Here is an 18,796-nt window from a genome sequence, read left to right as displayed (position 1 = left end):
TTTTTAAAAAAATCTATTTTGCACATCATCAGCAACTTAATTTTTTTAATATTTATTTTTTAGTTGTAGTTGGACACAATACCTTCACTTTATTTATTTTTATATGGTGCTGAGGATCAAACCCAGGACCTTGCACATGTAAGGCAAGCACTCTACCACTGAACCACAACCCCAGCCCAGCAACTTAATATTCTTAAAATAAATGCTTTTGTTTTCACTGCCCTGTCCTACCTTTCAATGAAAACCCCCTAATAAATTAAATGTGTATTCCCTTGCCTAGAATGCAACTCCTGTGGTATCCATATCCATATCCATTTCCTGCACTCATTTTCTCTTTTGTCCAATAAATATTTGTTCAAATAAATATTTGTACCTGGGACTGGTCCTAGGGATATAGCAGTGAGTAAGTGTTTCCCTCAGCAAGCACACACACTTGAATGGGAGAAAAAGTAGTATCTCTTCCTAACCTTTGGGAGGTTCATTACTGATATCTCGATAATATAAGACAAAATATCAAGAGGGGGCAAAACTAAATTATTTAACCAGTTTTAGGTGACACAGGAAACTTCACATATGAAGACCTAGAAAAACTAAATTTTATGCTTACAGTTGATGAAAATGAACAGTGGTATGAAATATGATTGGATAAAAAGCAGATATGGCCTATGGTAATATACTGAAGGGAACTTTGCAAGGACCATTTGTTCTGATTTTTCTTTGTGTCTCTAGGTCTTCATTCCTTAAAGAGGGTAGGACAAATGTCACAGGAGGGTCTTGTACCCTAGTTTCAAGGGAGGTAGATCAAAGAATTCTTTTTATGACTGGGGAAGAAAGATAGGAGAAGGTCAAAGAAAGAAAAGGCCACAAAAATCTTTGCTGCTTTCTACTGTTTTTTTTTTTTTTCAATTTCCTTCAGCTTAAAATAGTCAGGGGGCTAAAGTGCCATATTTGGGGATAGCATTTCTGTTTCCCATTCACACTATAATAGTGAGAGAGAAGGCAATAATTAACAAGTAAGCACATTTCAATACCTTGTATATGTACTTCCTAAGTATTATTATGAAGTTAAATAAAGCAAAAAGGTGTGGGGGGCAGCAGAAGTAGGGAAAGGGGGCATGATACAGAGAAGTCAGGGTAGGTCTTCCCAATAAATATGACCTCAAAGGGGTGAACCATTTCTCTAAGAGAAGAGAGCTCCAGGCAGAGGAAACAGATTCTAAGTAGAAGCTCTAAAACCCTTACCCAATATGGCTAGAGAATGGGAAGAAAGGAAGAGAATGGTGGAAATGGAATTTGAGGGGTGGGGAAAACATGGTGTAGTAGCTTGTAGACCAGCAGGGCATTCAAGGTTCCCTTCCAACTCACTTTTTCCTACCAACTCACTTATTATTTCTACCAAGCATACTTACCCTTAAAGACATAAAAGTATACCAGTTTTCTGGATTCCTCACAGATTTGTGGCATCTCTCCTTCCTTTAATCCCCCTTCAAATCCCTTGCCCAGCCCCAACTTAACCAATGCCTTTCTTGTGACATTTAGCCTTCTATTTGCTTCTTCTTTTTTTAAAATATTTTTTTAGTTGTTGATAGACCTTTATTTTATTTATTTATATGTGGTGCTGAGAATCAAACCCAGTGACTCACACATGCCAGACAAGTGTACTGCTGCTGAGCCCCAGCCCTGGCCCTCTATTTGCTTCTAATGTTTAGTCATACATCATCATTTTTTAGTGTCAGCTTAAAAGAATAAACTATCTTGTGTATTTTATACTTTTTTGTATTGTGTAGCAGCAAGTCAAAAACTGTTGGTAGAATATAATAAGCTTTTAAAAACTATGAATTTAAGTAAAATTCTGTAATGGTGGTTGAAATATACTTCCAAAAGCTTTAAGTTTTATAAAAGAACCCTCAGGGTATATTGAGTATTTAAACTGAAGGAAATCAAGAAAATCGAGAAACCAGGGAATATTGAGTAGAGTCTGTTCTCACAAAGGGACAATCTAAATGGAGAGGCCCAGCCAGTTGGCATCTTAGCCAAGAACAAGTTAGGCTCAAGGTTCAGGGAGAAGGTTCCTAGGCTTCCTTGTTTCCAAATGTTTGTGAGATCCTCTCTAATGCTTCAGTAGTTTCACAAGGGAAAAGGGAAAAGGGAAAAGGGGATACAGACCATGGGCTGTTACATATACCCCTCTTTCCAATACTGTCAATCCCAGATTACTCTATAAAGGTAACCAAGATCAGAGGATGGTTTGATGTCTTCCTAAATGTCTGTGTGATTTTGATTAGATGATATTCATTTAAGGGAGGAAAATGTCTTGCATGGTATAATTAAAAAATATATCAGGGGTTGGGGTTATAGTAGGGCATTTGACTAGCATATCAAAATCATGGGTTCCATTCTAGCATAGAAAAAAAAAAGATACCATAAAAGTTTCAAGATTAAAAAGTACTTGAAACACAAGTTTCAGAAAAGAGTAACTCAGTAGCCCCACCTATAATAAGAAAAGAAGGTGCTGTACTTATTTAATCTTTTCAATACCTCAAAGTTAGGTATTATAATCTATATTCTAGAGATAATAAGGGTTAGAGAGATAACTATAGGTTGTTCTTGGTCTCAAAGTTAATAAATGATATACTTACAGTTTAAATCTGATTCTAAAACACCCAGGTCTCTGCAGGTTTTTCAGGCTAGCAAGTACAGGTAATTTATAGGTTTACATGACTGAATCAGCTTTTCTTCCATATGATCAGAGAGAAAGAATGAGACTTTCAGGGCATTCAGAAATCTAAAAGTGGTGGAGGGATCTTCACATACTAAAGAAAAATGAGAAAAAGGGGAAGGGACCCAAGAGACAGATGATGCAAATGACAATGGAGCCTATTAATTTGGGGGCAGTAAAGAAGCTTGTGCTGAACTATTTTTGCCTGGATAGTGAACACTAAAAGACAACTATGCTTTGTATAACTGAGGAAGTTTGGAAAAAGGGTCTTAATAAGCTATCTTCTTTTAAAGATCCTTCATTCTTGGATTTATTGAGTTATACTGAAAATAAAGGGTGTGCTCCACAAATGTAAATGTAAAACTGTCCCTAAAATGGACCAGATAAAACTAAATTATCTCCTCAAAACAAAAATTTTACAAATATAAAAAATATTGCTAATTTGATATCAGTTTCTGCTATGATTTTGCATGTAATGTTTTGAAGGTTGTATTGTGCCTGGAATGAACAAGGTCAAGTTTATATGGCTGTTATTATAATGATATGATGTTAGCACCGATAACCAAAATACCTGTATGTTTAAAGTATTTTATATACCTGGGTTCAGAATTTAATTCTAAATTGGACCTGACTCTTGTAACTGCCACAAACAACACTGCACAGTAGAAGCACATTAACAAGGCCTGAATGTTGTCTTGACAATAAAGACCTCTGAGCTTTTTGAGTTATAACTAATATGCAGGTCTGAAACAGAGTACCCTCAATAATTACTAAACATTATTGTTGCTCCTAAAGAGAAAACACTGAATTCTTTGGCAAGGATAGCAGATAACAGGAAGAATGAAGGACACTGATACTAAATAAAATCCATATTTGGTTACTGAGAATTTATGGATGATACTTTCATAAGCGCCAACTAAAAATGTGGGAGATAATTTTAAATATAGAAAAGATGTGGCTTGGAAGTTAATATTAAAAGGATTTCACTTATTTATGATATTTAACACTATGCTTGGCATGTGGTAATGGCTCAATAAGCACTATTGACTGAATATATTTTAAATAAGACACATTTCATACACATTTCATATTTAATTTCATGATTTTAAATTCATTTAAATTTGCACTTAATTATGTGATTTTTTTAAAGACATGATATTATTAGAATGAAAGAAACACTTCAGTCTATAAAAATAATAAATTTGCATACCACCATGATAAATGTGTCATGTACCATAATAAAATAAACAAGGAGAAAAAATAAATACATGACAATAAGCTGTATAAGAAAATGTTTATAATTAATTTAATTTATATGGTAGAGAACCTGAATGCAAAAGTTTAAGTCAATCAAGAACAGCAAAATTATACCTAAATGTTACTTAAATGTAATATTAATATTTTTAATTGAAAGGAAAAGTGGACTGGTATCTTAATTAGAATTCTAAAGTAATACATTATTACTTTAAAAGTAGGGAATAATGGATAATGAGCAATAAAAATAACCTCAGATAAAATATGGCAATACAATGTAAAAGAAAATTTGGCCAATCAGTTCTAGGAACATGCTAATGTGATAGACCAAGATAATGAGAATAAAGTGCAAACATCTACATTCTCAACAGCCATTTAAAGCTATTAAAGTATGTCCTATTGATTGAAGAACCAGATGAAATAAAAATGTTAATACATTTTCTAGCTATAAGACATTATGTTAGCAGAGCCTAACAAATAGAAAGTGGGGAAAAACAACTATAATTTTGTAACTATTGCAAAATATCAAGAATTGAATGTACTAAGACATCCCTCGTTTTATATTGATGAAGCTAGTTTTTCTCACAAAGTGAACTCATATTTAAGAACTAGTGAGGAGGGGGCTAGGATTGTGGCTCAGTGGTAGAGCATTACCTAGCACATGCGAGGCCCTGGGTTCAATCCTCAGCACCACATAAAAATAAATAAATAAAGATATTGTGTCCAACTAAAAAATAAATATTAAAAAAAAAGAACTAGTTAGGAGATGATCAATGCCAAGATACAATTGTAAAATAAATAAGTGAAAAAAAATATGGTGTGTAGTGAAGAGAGAAATGCTAAGTGACAATGCCCTGAAGAAAAGAACAAAGAAGAAAGAAGAATCTAAAAACAGATAACTGAATTTGGTGACACTCTACCCAAATCTTCTAGGAGGCATGCTCACTGTTATCCTATGCAAACTTCATGATCAAGAATTCCCTTCTCTTGCTGGGCATAGTGGCACACGCTAGCTATGCAGTAGTATAAGGCAGGAGGATTCCAAATTTGAGGTTAGCCTGGGCAATTTAGTGAGAGCCTGTCTCAGTTGGGGATATAACTCAATGACAGAGTGCTTGCTTAGCACATGCAAGGGTGAACCTACTACTGCGATCAATTCCCAGTAGTAGGTTGGGGTGTGTGTGTGTGACAAAACTGAAGTGGGAATTACCTGGGATAATGAGCAGAGTAAGAGTTCTGGTAAAGGCATAGTGAGTAGGCAAACAATAAGAAGGGGAGAACTGTATAGATAACTGAGGGATGAAAAAACCTTACAATGTGAAAAGTCTGTTAAAAATCTAAAATATGGGGCTGGGGATGTGGCTCAAGCGGTAGCGCGTTCGCCTGGCATGCGTGCGGCTCTGGTTCGATCCTCAGCACCACGTACAAACAAAGATGTTGTGTCCACCGAGAACTAAAAAAAATAAATATTTAAAAAAAAATTCTCTCTCTCTCTCTCTCTCTCTATCCCCTCTCTCACTCTCTCTTTAAAAAAAAAATCTAAAATATGAAGAAAATGAGCTCTGCTTTAACTCAAAGGCAACAAATACAAAGAAGAAAAACACAAGCACTATGTTAGCTAAACCACAGGCTACACAATGTAAGAAGTGGCCAATAAGGCAAGTTTGCTATTCCAGAAATGGATGGAATAACATTCATGGCCCAGTGTTTTTTCTCTTCTTTTTTCTTATCTTTCTCTTCTTTCTTTTTTAATAAAACTAAAGAAAAAAGAATTTAAAAATCAAAAAAATTGAGCTGATAAACTGCAGAAAAGATAGACAATTTATAAAAGGTCTTGAAATTTCCCAGATTCAAGGGCAAATTGGTAGTATTGATCCTAAAGTGAATTGTTTTAGCCAAGTTTAAATCAGTCAGCTTTTAGATTAAAACAGTTGAAAAATGCATCATGAAGATGACTCATTTTTATTTCTAAAAAAAAGCTAAATTTGAAAGAAGTACATAGAATAAACCCAAAGGTCATCAAAGAAGAACAATATAGAGAAGGAAAAGCATATCAGTGTGATAGATTCCATTTCTGAAAGATATTTTTAAATTCAGAAAGAACAAAAAGCAGAAAAGCAATCACATGGAGTTAGATTGGCTCAAGACTGTTGAACTTCATGTTTCAGCTAGAGAGGGCTTCTATTATGACTCTAAAGTCACCAATATGTAAATCAGCAAAAACATTTATTTAAAGTGCAGCCTTTTCTAGCACTGAAACTTTCACAAGTGGATATCCAGTTATTTGAAAGATTATGCACCAAACAAGTTTTTAGCTTATCATCAGAATTTATTCTGAAATCTATATTTGCCCCCTTCCATTTAGAAATTTTTACAAACAGAAGATTAAAACGTGCACTTTAGTTTTACTTCTTTTTATGAAACATTCCAATCACATAAATGTAAAGAGAAAAATCTGTGAAAAACAACTTGAGGAAAATACTATCCTTTTGCTTTAATTTTTATAATAAAATATCATATATGCAGATGAAACCTGCCAGATCCTTTTCCCTTTTCTCCCTTCCCAGAGGCACCACTATTATGAATTTGGTATTTATCTCTGTGCATATTATTATTCATGAATCCAAAACAACACTTCAGAACACACAAAATGTTGAACTTTTAAAAATTTTATATAAATGTCACTATACTGTATCACACTGTAATTTCTTTTTGCTCAACTGATTCTTTTGAGATTTCACATAATCACATAGCTTTGTAGATCAGTCATTTAAAGTTCTATATAACATTCCATTCTCTGAATAACACAAATGTTTTTATTTGTAGACATTCAAATTGTTTCTATTTTTTTATTATTAGAAACAATGCTTCTATGAATACTATTATTTATGCCTCCTTCTGTATGTGGGTCATTTTTCCCTATTGTAGAAAACTCACCTTCAATCATTTTAGCTTCTGCTAAGTTGCTCTATTATCACAATTTACTAATTTTCTGTCCAATAAGCAATCATGAGAGTTCCCTATTATTCCATATCTTCATTTATTCAAATATATGCACTAAAAACAAAATAGTAACTTATCTTTTCAAACTGATACAGCTATTTTAATAGCTTTCAATTATTTTTGACATTTATATATAGGATAAATATATAAATGTCTTATAAGCAAAAAAACAAGTCTAGAAAGATGAAATTATCTACTAGGAAGTATAAATATTCTCTAATTTATACTTTTTGATGTGTGAAAGTTATAAACTTATATTGTGTGTATTAATAAAATCCTCCAGTACACAAGACTATTTCTTGTTATGAAATCAATAAAATATATCAAAAATTACTTCAGGAAATACAGAAACTCATACAAATTTGTTAAATATCAACTGATATTTAACAAAGAAGCAAAGGCAATTCAGTAGAGAATAAATGACGGTGAGGTTGTGGGGAGAAAGGAACAAAAATAAATAAATAAATAAATAAATAAAACTATCTCACATCTTATGGCAGTAAGGTAGCAGTAGATCAGATGATTATGAACTTGATTTGTATATATAAATTAGATAAATGTATTAATTATAGACATGTTTTGCTCAATTTCTATGATTCCTTTAAATCACTCCCCAAGTTGCAAATAAGCTAACTTTCTTTTTTTTAGGATTTTATTTTGAAATTATTTTAGATTTATAGGAAAGTTTCAAAAACAAAGACATTCCACATATCCTTCACCTTAGTTTTCTGTTACTATTTTATTGCACTGGTTATCATTCTTTTCTTCTGTTCTTCCCTCCCTCCTCTCTCCCTCCATCCCTCCTTCCTTCTCTCCCTCCCTTTCTTCCCTTCCTTCTTTCCCTTTCCTTTTTCCTTTTCCCTTATCCCTTTCACACATTTCCTATGGAACTGTTTGAGAGTAAATTGTAAACTTGATACTTCCTTACCTCTAAAAACCTTCATGTATATTTCTTAAAAATGAGTAATTATTTTCCAGTCATGTTATGATAATCAAAATAATAAAATTAATATTATTATTATGAAATCTACAGGCTGTGATCACATTTTCCCATTCTCCTATTAATAATGGTACAATAATTGTTCTCTGACTAAGAAGACAGTCCATGATTACAAATTGCAGTTAGTTTAAGAGTAATCTCTTAAAAAAAACCCAAAACACTTGTATATTGTTGGTGGGACTTCAGACTACTACAATCACTCTAGAAAGAAGCTTGGAGATCCCTCAAAAAGCTAGAAATGAAACCACCATATCATCCAGCTATTCTATTTCTGGGTATTTCCCCCAAAGAACTAAAATCAGCACACTACAGTGACACAGCAACATCAGTGTTTATAGCACCACAGTTCACAATAGCTAAATTATGGAAGTAACCCAGATGCCTGTGATTATATATATATATAAATAAATAATGTAATATATATAATATATTCCTCTTGAGGGAAGAATAAGATTGCATAAGGAACTAATCAAACACAAATTAAGAGACAAGCAAAAGGAAGTCTAGTAGAGTAGTAGAAGAAGTAGTGGGGAGAATGGCAGGAAAAAGTGGGGGGATCATAAACTGAAATCAATTTCTATGCATGTATGATATGACCTAATTACTATGTAAAACCATAAAGCTCTGATTAAAAAAATAAAATAAAATGGAAGTGGAGAAATAAGCAAAATATAGACAAAAACTTTTTAAACTCTCTCAATTTATAGTAGTAGTGTTAGTGTTAGTATGATTATTCTGAGACTGGGTACTGTGTATGTGGGCAAATTGAATAAGTAATTATGGTATACTCTAATTTGCTTTGTCATATAAACTAATACTTTTGTTATGGAAAAGAGGAGATACAGATGTAATACAGAAGAAGTTAAACTAGAAAACATGTAGTGCTGAACTTGAGTTAGAAGTATCAATATGCAATCATTAAGAATGTATAAAGGTATAAAATCTCTTAACTTTATCTACGAAGAAACACAGAAACAATGACCAAACCAAAAACAAATCAATATGCATATATCCTGATGTGGACTTAAATACCATTTTCCAAAGAAACCAGAGGATCTTAGACAAATGACTGATTCCAGATCTGAAATAGGAAATATAAAAATGAGCAGGAAACATACTGAAATACCAGGTAGCTGGGAAGCTAAGATTGTGAGGTCATGAGAAAAAGAGAAGCCTACTGACCAAACATGGGGCAATATGAGCTTCCAGAGGATACCAATATGAAATATATCAAATCAAATTATGCTTAAATATGTGAACGAATAGTGATGTTTAAAAATTAAAACCTTAATCGGGGAATCAACTTGTTATTTTGACAAATGGTAAAAGAATCCAACATTTATTCTGCTTATCATGCATGAATACAACAACTGGGATAACAAATAGGAGTTGAATGGAAGGGTCTTTTCATAAAAGTTTCACAAGTAATAAATGAAAATAAATAATAAATCAGCTGGCTATGAGAACACACACACCTGTAATCCCAGTTCAGGGATTGCAAGTTCAATGCCTATGTTGGCAACTTAGCAAGATACTGTCTCAAAATAAAAAATAAAAAGGGATGCAGGTAAAGCTCAGTTAAGCGTGCCCTTGAGTTCAATCAGAAGGAAGGAAGAAAGGAAGGAAGGAAGGAAGGAAGGAAAGAAATAATTAGAATTATTACCATTTGCAACATTAATAAATTAATGGATTTTAGGCACTGAACATCAGTAGTTGCTAATATCAGAAAAGTGAAATAACTAAGAGAGAAAGAACCTGAAATTGCGTGACTGTGATGAAAGAATACACCATCACATTTAGTTTTGCCTAAACTGACTACTACCTCGCAGAATTTTCAAAGGACTGAGAAACATGTTCATTGCATGCCATACATATGCAATGAACAATACCCAGGCTGTGGAACACTGTGGTTTTTGTCAACAGATCATTTTTATTATACTCATTAATGCATATTAATTATACAAATTAATGGGTCTCACTGTGACATTTCCATACACGAATATATTGTGCATCAACAGATTTTAAGAAAAAGAAATGGATGGGAATTTGTAAATTAAGAGAAACTTATGATATACACTGAAATGTCTTAAGTGGATAATATTATACTTAGTTTCTGGGGATTCACTTGGGTGATAAAACTAAAAACTATATGGGTTTACAAGAAAATGATTAATAACCATGATGATAGTGACTTTTAGGGAAGGAGAAGGTGTCAAGATTGTGACACATGGAATTACATCAGAGTACCACACAATTCTATTTCTCAACTCAAAGGTTCCCCTAATAATATTTTGTTAAGCTATAAACTTATTTTGTGTTTTTCTTTATGTGTGTTTTATTTTACAATAAACAGCTTTTAGAAAAAAATCGTAAAACAGAATACCTTTGTCATTTGGCTAAAAGCTGACACAGTACATGACATTTCTTTGGAAGAGATGTTTCCTAAATATTTTGGCTTTTCATTTGAACATATCTGTAATGGTTGTTAAATGCCTCCTTTGTCGAATTTTATTATCTTAACAGTTGGTCACATTATTACTTTTCCATTTGTCATTGTTTCTAAAAATCACAGAAATAACAGTGTTTAATTTTTATGTGGAAAAGGTATTTTTTAAAATATTTTTTGAGAGAGAGAGAGAGAGAGAAAGAGAGAGAGAGAGAGAGAGAGAGAGAGAGAGAGAGAGAGAGAGAGAGAGAGAGAGAGAGAGAGAGTTTTAATATTTATTTTTTAGTTTTGTTCGGCGGACACAGCATCTTCGTTTGTATGTGGTGCTGAGGATCAAACCCGGGCCGCACGCATGCCAGGCGAGCGCGCTACTGCTTGAGCCACATCCCCAGCCCTGGAAAAAGTATTTTTGTGAGGTTATATTTCCATAATCCTGACAACAGTTTTAAAGTTTAAAAGGTCTGCTGATGTGTTTTGGATTAATTTGGTCAACAAATACAGTTTATCTTTTCTGAGTAAGATATTATGAAATTACACCATACTCAGAAAGTATTATCATCCACACATCTAAAAAGTTAAAATACCTGCTCAAATATAAAAGGGCAGAATAAGTTGTCATCACATTATTGTCAAAGGGAATGAAAAAGATAGTTCTAGGAAAATGGTGATAACTTTTTAAAAGGAAATATAAAGAGTATATGGAACAGGGCGCAGTAGTATTTGCCTGTAATCCCAGTTACTCAAGAGGCTGAGGAAGGAGGATCACAAATTCAAGGCCAGCCCAGACAAACTAGAGACCCTATCTCAAAATAAAGTAAAAAAAAAAAAAAAAAAAGGCCTGGGGATTTCACACAGTGATACAGTGCCCCTGGGTTCAATCCCCAGTACCTTAAAAAAAAAAAGTATGGGAAAATGACTATCATATATAATAATGTACATATACTCCATTAAAATATATTTTAAATGAATTTGCTGATAAAAATTTCTTTTTCTAGCCAGAATTGGTGGTGAATGCCTGTAATTCCAGCTTGGGAGGCAGAGGCAGGAGGATCACAGTTCAAGACCAGCCTGGGCAACTTAGTGAGACTCTATTTCAAAATAAAATTTTAAAAAAGAGCTGAGTGGTAGAGCACTCTTGGATTCAATTCCCAATACCAAAAAAAAAACAATTTTTTCCACACTATATACTGTATATTTTTCAAAAGAATTTTTTTTCTTAGACTAAATAACTACCTCTGTTCTATGCTTTTAATTAAGATATGGGCTGTTATTTAGAGCTCTGTGGTGTGAAATTAGACCAGCAGTTTTTAATATCCATAAAATAAATTAAAAACTGTTTCTCTTCTGAAAGACAGATAATTCAGTCACAGAAAGCTTATTTCTGTCTCCTTTGTTTTCTTTTTCTTTTTTTAGCTGCTTGGTAAGCCAATTTTCTACTTAGAATCTACTGTTAAAACTCTTATTTGGTTCAGTATGTGGGCTTTATCCTTTCCATGGTATGTTATGCAAAAAAGATAACTCTAATTTTTTTTTTTAAGTTAGCTATAAAGCAGTGGGCCTCAACTTGAATACCCAGGAGAATCACCAAGGAAACCCGGAAAAGATTATGAAGGCCCCTCCTATCCAGAGATCCTGAGGGAACTAGTCTGGGTGGATCCTCTCTGAGGTGATTGTAATATATTGTCAAGGCTAGGAACTACTATTCTAGGAACCTGTCAAATAAAAACTTATTATCTTTACTGATTAAAACCACATGAGAAATGCTTTTTAAAAAACGGATACTTTTAACAGATCCAAAAATTAAATTTCTTCTCTACACTGCTCTTTAAAAAAAAAAAGTTTGAATTTTAGGGTATAAAAGCACACTGTATCTTTATTCTGGTGATTAGTTCAAGAAGTCCCCTACTACTAGTGAAAACTACTATAATAGACTGATGGTTTTAATTCATGATAGTTTCAAGAAAAAAAATGCTCTACTTCATAGTTAAAGATTATATCTTCATACACACACAAAGTAAAACAATTATTTTCCTAGAAAATATTTTTTTTCCAAAAAATATTCATTTTTGGCATACTGAAGTTCAAATACATTTTTGAAAAAGATATCTTTACAAACTTTCCTAGCAGGCTAATTTTGATAGAATAGCTGAAAGGGTCATATTCTAAAATAAATGCCCTTGCTACAGAAAGAAAAGAATTATATACTTAATAGATTTGGAGTCAAAGGGGACATTATACAATGATTGTGAATAAAAAAAATCATGTGTGGGCTGGGATGTAGCTTAGTGGTAAAGCATTTGCCTAGCATGTGTGAGTCCCTGGGTTTAATCCCTAGCAGTTTAAAAAAATCATGCAAAAATATCATATACAACCTTACGCAAATATATCTGAATACTTATATAAAAAGTTTAATTTTATAGAAATATAAATTATGGAAAACAACTCAGGAAAAAACAGAAACAAACAACTCTAAATATGGATCAGTAATGAAAAACTGTATCCTCCTTAAAAGACATCATACCCAGGTAATTTAACAGGTTAAGTTTTACTGAAAACTCAGTATCAGATAATTCTTTTTGGTACTCAAGTCTTTTTAACTCCCCCTCCCTATCATCTGAACAGAATAAATAACTCCTTGTGGTTAAAATTTCAGTTTACACATACTCTATCCACAGTACATTCACACTTTTTCTTTCACTAGTGGACACTAAGATCACTGCAGGCAGGATAGTTTCTTAATCATATCTCCTGGTATGAAATACAGTATCTACTTACGGTCATACTCAATAGTTGCTGAATGACATATTTTTTCAGGTAGGAAAAACCATTAATGTGCGCATGCAGGTAATGGGAAATAATGAAGCAGTAAGTAATTCATCTGGCTAGAGCATACATTTATATAAGAAAAGAACACTGGGAAAGTAGGTCAAGGCCAATCATCACAGGCTTTTCAGTGTTGAGGCTGAATTTAGTTTCAGCATCTACTGAAGTCATTTGAACAGGCAATGGCTAAACAAGATCTGTGCTTCAGAATCCAGATAAGCACATTTTTGAACTGTCAGGGACCTGAAGGTGACCTATCTGGTTTAAATCTATCACTTTAAAAATAAGAAAACTAGAGTCAGCCAGGGTAGGTGATCTACCTAAAGCCACAGAACACAGAATTAGCAAAAGGCAGGAAGAAGTTTAGAGGCATAAACTTGATTAAGGTTATAGTTAGCAAATGGTGTAATCAACAGACAAACCCAGATCTGTTCAACTCTGATGTCTATGATGTAGATGACATCAGGTAATGAGGGACACAGGCCACATGAACATGCTTTTAGACAACCCTAATTTCATTCTGTGCACTCATTTCAAATGAAGGTAATTTGTAAAGTGTATAACTAAAGGCTGATTTAATTGTTTTCACTTTTATTATATACAGAACATTTAATGGAATTATAATTAGCTTAATTACTTAAAATCATGTATAAGAAGACTTTTACTCAAGGAGCTTCTGAACCCAAATCAATAAAATGGTGGACACAGACAGGATGTGCAGGGAACCAGCACTTGCTCTGTCCCATAAAATCCACACCTGAAGCACTCTCAGTGATTTTAGTCATTACAACCGAATTGGAAAAATTCTAGAAAAAGTAATCAAATTCTCTATAGCAGATTGAGAAGATTCCTAAGGAAGACATGCATAAATACTGTGCATAAAATATTAGGACTCTTTGGTCTTAAAAGCCAGTCTCCCAGTTTATAAAATCAGAGAGGTAGATAGAGAAAATAGACTTGTTCATTTTATCTCAGAATACTAATTCTGAGAAATACTCTTCAAAAGTCTAAAAGATAACAGATTTAGAGGAAAATAAAAGAACACACCATTTCACCAGATAAAACTTGAACAAAAAAGGGAGGGAGAGCTCTTTTTTACAAGTTATAAAAAAAGATAAACAGAGAATTCTGTATTCAAAGTATAGGTACAAACTGAAAATACACACAGGTTTGTTTACAAGAGTGAATGAATAAACCATTGTCAGGAATAGAGTGGGGATTTTGTCCTCTCCTGGTAGATTAACATTTTTGGTGCTCCTGTTAGAGACAGGATACTGCAATGAGAAGGCTGCTGCTTTATAGCTTTTCTTACATCTTCTCATCCCACTGGTCATTTGGCATCACAGGGCCTTATACAAAATAGGCATTTGACTAATGTTTGTTAATTGACTGATTGAAGTCTGAAGAGAATAACTGGTAACATAACTTTCATAGTTATGAAATAATGAACAAATTGTAGGATAGTACTAATGATAATGACAATAGTGAATAGTGATTCAGAGTTTACTGTAAATGCATGTATTAACTTATTTATCTATATTTACTTATTTTTCAAATAATGAAACTACAGCACATAGAGGTTAGTAACTTGCTCAAGCACATACAGCTAAGTAGTAGAAGAGCTAGGATTTGAACCTAGAAGCCTGTGTTTTTAATCATTACAGTATTCCAGTCAGCCTTGGAATTGTCTATTTATCCTCTAGCTCTCATACTTTTTTAAGATTTCACTTCATATATAATTTCTTTTTTTTTTGAGTATTTGAAAATAAACAATAGGTTTAAGACAATATTCATATTTTTCTCAGAACAGCAAAACTAATAACACTATTTTACTTGCACTTCATTAAGAGATATATATTTATTTTAAATTTACCTCCAGTTTTCCTTGAGTATAACCCAGGAGCAGAAGATTGGCTCTGTCCTTCTCTGAAGAAATTGGGGCCCAAGGCCAAGCATCATCACTAACCAGTGGCCACCAGCAAACAACCATATCCTGAATACAATTGATAGCTAGACGACGCTCTGCTGTCCTGTTTACTGGACCAGGTAATTCATAATAGGAAATCTAATGGTTAAAAAAAAAAGAATACAAGAAACATTTCTTTTTAAAAGATGCAAAATACTTTAAGTATTACTAAAATTAAAGCATCTGTAAATGTAAATACATGCAAGTAAATATGCATGTTAAACATGTGCTTAAGAAAGTGTCAGAATTTACCAAATTCTTTTGACACATATATAAAAAAGACATATGTTCAAATTCTCCCCATTTTTAGCAGAGGAAAGGAAAAGAAGAAATGTGAGTTAGGGAGGAATTGAATGTAGCAATTCCAATCAATACCAAAATGTACAGTCATGGTTGCTTGACAGCATCGACCTACACATAGGATTTAAGACCAGCTGTATTAAATGACAAGTTCAGTACTACTGACCAAGAGTGTCGAACTACTGTTTAAGACATAACATGTTAACAATGACTGACAACAATAAAAGGAAAAACAACTTGAGGCAAATATCTCTTTAAAGAATATACGAGACATATACACATATATTCTGCATAAAAGGGATAAGCCACAGCATCATGCGTAAAAGTTTATGCAGCTTCTGAGAATTATGCTCCTCTTTCTTAGGAAGGATTTGTAGAATTTATTATTCAAACTATGTTATTTTGGAACATGGTTATTTGAAAACATAAGCACGGCACCATCTGGGTGACACATGCCAAGGAAATATAGATTGCACCGTATTTCTGCTTAAGGAATTAATGGAAGGTTGATAGCTTGGAAGAAAAAAAAACTATCTTGCCATTGCTGGTCAGCAATAATCGAACCACTTTCTGGGGATTAAGCGCATGGCTAAGCCTACTGGACCAGACACTAGCAAAGGGCAGGGGGTCTTCTTATCAGAGAAATGCTTCTGGAGCCAGTCTCACTACATGACAGATTGCTTTCATATTCCTGTCTGCAAGGCAACAAAGGATGGCAGTAATGCGATAATGCCAGAGTGCAATGGGTGTTAAGAACCCGTTGCATTTATGTATTGTATTTAGTAAATAATCAGGCTCATCCAAATTGTGATCTCACCACTCAACCAAGGCCATTAAAATCAAGGTTAATGCTTTAATAATCCTCTGCTATTTTTTTTCAATATGGTCAAAAGGAATCCTTTTCTATTTGCATGGCCATAATATTATTGACCTCTTCATCCTCTGAATGCACATCAAAAGGAACTGAAATCAAAGTAATTACCAGTGTTGTTCTCTCATGGTAAACATTTAACTCCCTACACTGTCCCTTCACTGTTAAATTGAATTGGATTTTTAAAATATAGACAGGAAAACTTGTTAAAGGTCAACAGTTTCAGGAATATTTACCCTGAAATTTCCTTTGCCAAAATTATTTCAATCTGAAATAATTAAATTATGGCACAGTTGTAAAGAAAAGCAGAATTATAATACTCTCTATTATCACTTCCTTGTTTTAAAATCCAACTGGGCAAGGACAAAACACAGATGTACCTTGTGCTTTTAAGTGCAAATTTCTATATTTAAGTTCTCAGTATATTATTTTAACTTCATACTTAAGAGAAATACCACTTTGGAATTGCTAAGTACTTACAAATACACACACATTCTATTTTGATGTCCAACTTGCCATGTAAGCATGTTATTTAAAAATTTCTAGACAAGAGAATAGAGTTAAAATGAGTGACTGACATTTTCAGTTCTTATATAAGTAAATCAATTATCTGAAATTTCACATTTCCTGTGAATATTAATGGTATTAATATTCTGTCGTGATCAGGAGTTATTAACATCCTGTCATAATAAACAAATTTCTTAAAATATCCCTTGAATGGATATAATTATTCATATATTTATATTTTAAATATTAAAATATGAAGTGAAATTCATGGGTTTTCCAAAGGGAAAGAGATTACTTCTCTAATGTATAGAAATAATGTGGAGAGTCCATGTTCCTAATTTTCCAAATCCAAAGGCATAAAGAGTAAAAAAAAATTAATTGCCTGTTTAAGGTATAATAACCCAAAGACTAGGTCTATTTTCCACATCTTTTCATAAGGAAAACTGATAACCTGATAGTTTTTCTCTGTTCTCATTATCAGGGAGCTATTTATCTATCAGTTGAGAAGAATAACCAAGCTACTCATCAAACCTAAGATGAAGAAACAATCATACAAAATTTTGTATAACATCATTAACAACACTTACTTTAAATGTTTTCAGTTAATGCATACTGGCATATTTTAAAGGCCAATATCAGTAAGTAAAAAATATTTCAAATAAATCTACAGGTAGCTGTTTAGAAAATAACATAATTTTAATAATGCTAAAGGAAATTATATTTTTGACTAACCAAATCTAATATGTATCACTGATTTTCAATTGAAGAAAATCAACATTACATAAAGTTTTATAGAAGCACCACAAAGCTGACAAACAAAACCAGACTGTAGTTAAACCATAATGAAAACCTTGCTTCATGTACTTTAGTCCATGCCCCCAAATTTTATTAAATAATAGGTGCTTTTACTAAACAATCCCCATAGTACTACCAAGTCAATCATAATAAATAATAATCCCAAATGGCAAAAAGCTCAGTAAAATACAACTTTTCTAAAAATACACAAATTTCAGACACAGAGCTAGCTTCTAAAAATCTTTGTCTTTGCTATAAATACTCTAGGTATGACATAAGTGTGCATCTTTCTTAAGGAAGCTGTATATCAGTTGTGTTCCCAATGAACAGTGAACTGTCTCAAATCCATGACACAGAGGCTGGATCAATCTTGCAAACACAAGTCATTGCTGAAAAGAGGCCTTGAACTGAAACAGCCTGGAAAATGTATTAGATACCCATCCTAGCAGAGAGTATGTCTTCCCAGCGGTTAAAATGTAATATGAAAAATTTAAACATATCACTTAAAATAAAAATCTTGCCTTAATAAATATAAAGTCCTTGATAAGTCTTTTTTTTTTTTAATGTGTTTTGTTGTTGGTGAGGCTGGTATTGTTGTTTTATGTTTTGTTTCTTGTGAAGTGGAAACCACAGCAGCTATATGAGTTCTTAGGGGAAAATGAGATTGGTGTGTATATTGCTGCTGGCAAGAAAACCATTTTCAAAAGTGTAACTTGCCTTTGACTTCCATAAGTACTATAAAAACTGCTCCAAATATGCCAGTGTTAGACCTCTTCTCTTCATAGAGTGAAAAAGAAAAGTTAGGATGTCCACTGTTTATATGAATAAAGCTTTTAATCCTACAATAATTCTGGTTTTTCTGAAATCTTGAAAGGTTCAAGGAAAATAAACATAACATCAATTCATGTAATACTCTAGTACGCCTTAAGAACTAATAATATGACTATACACATTGAAATCTCTACCTTGTAATCTAAGGCTGAGAGTTTTTCCAATCTTTTGTTTATATCAGGAGAATCCATCTTCTTGGAAAACTGAATAAAACATAGTTTGTTCTGCACCAAAAATGATAAGATGATGAAGCTGTCTGTGAGAAGAGCTTAAAAAAAAAG

The 18,796-nt window shown here is 32.9% G+C and overlaps 1 protein-coding gene across 5 annotated transcripts in view; it reads right to left on the bottom strand.

The window, feature by feature from the left end:
• The window catches only part of Wdpcp (WD repeat containing planar cell polarity effector), a 323,247-nt gene that overhangs the window by 185,195 nt on the left and 119,256 nt on the right, over positions 1–18,796 (bottom strand). For all 5 annotated transcript variants that reach the window (XM_013357181.3, XM_078029122.1, XM_040270812.2 and 2 more), the window contains 2 exons: positions 18,650–18,783; positions 15,119–15,310 (listed from right to left, as the gene is read on the bottom strand). In XM_013357181.3, coding sequence (XP_013212635.2) covers positions 15,119–15,310; positions 18,650–18,783 — 326 coding nt within the window. The remainder of the gene's footprint in view (positions 1–15,118; positions 15,311–18,649; positions 18,784–18,796) is intronic.

Source organism: Ictidomys tridecemlineatus, chromosome 12 (assembly GCF_052094955.1).
Source record: "Ictidomys tridecemlineatus isolate mIctTri1 chromosome 12, mIctTri1.hap1, whole genome shotgun sequence".
NCBI lineage: Eukaryota > Metazoa > Chordata > Mammalia > Rodentia > Sciuridae > Ictidomys > Ictidomys tridecemlineatus.
The sequence above is the reverse complement of the archived record's forward strand: the minus strand, read 5'-3'. Positions and strand labels throughout refer to the sequence as shown.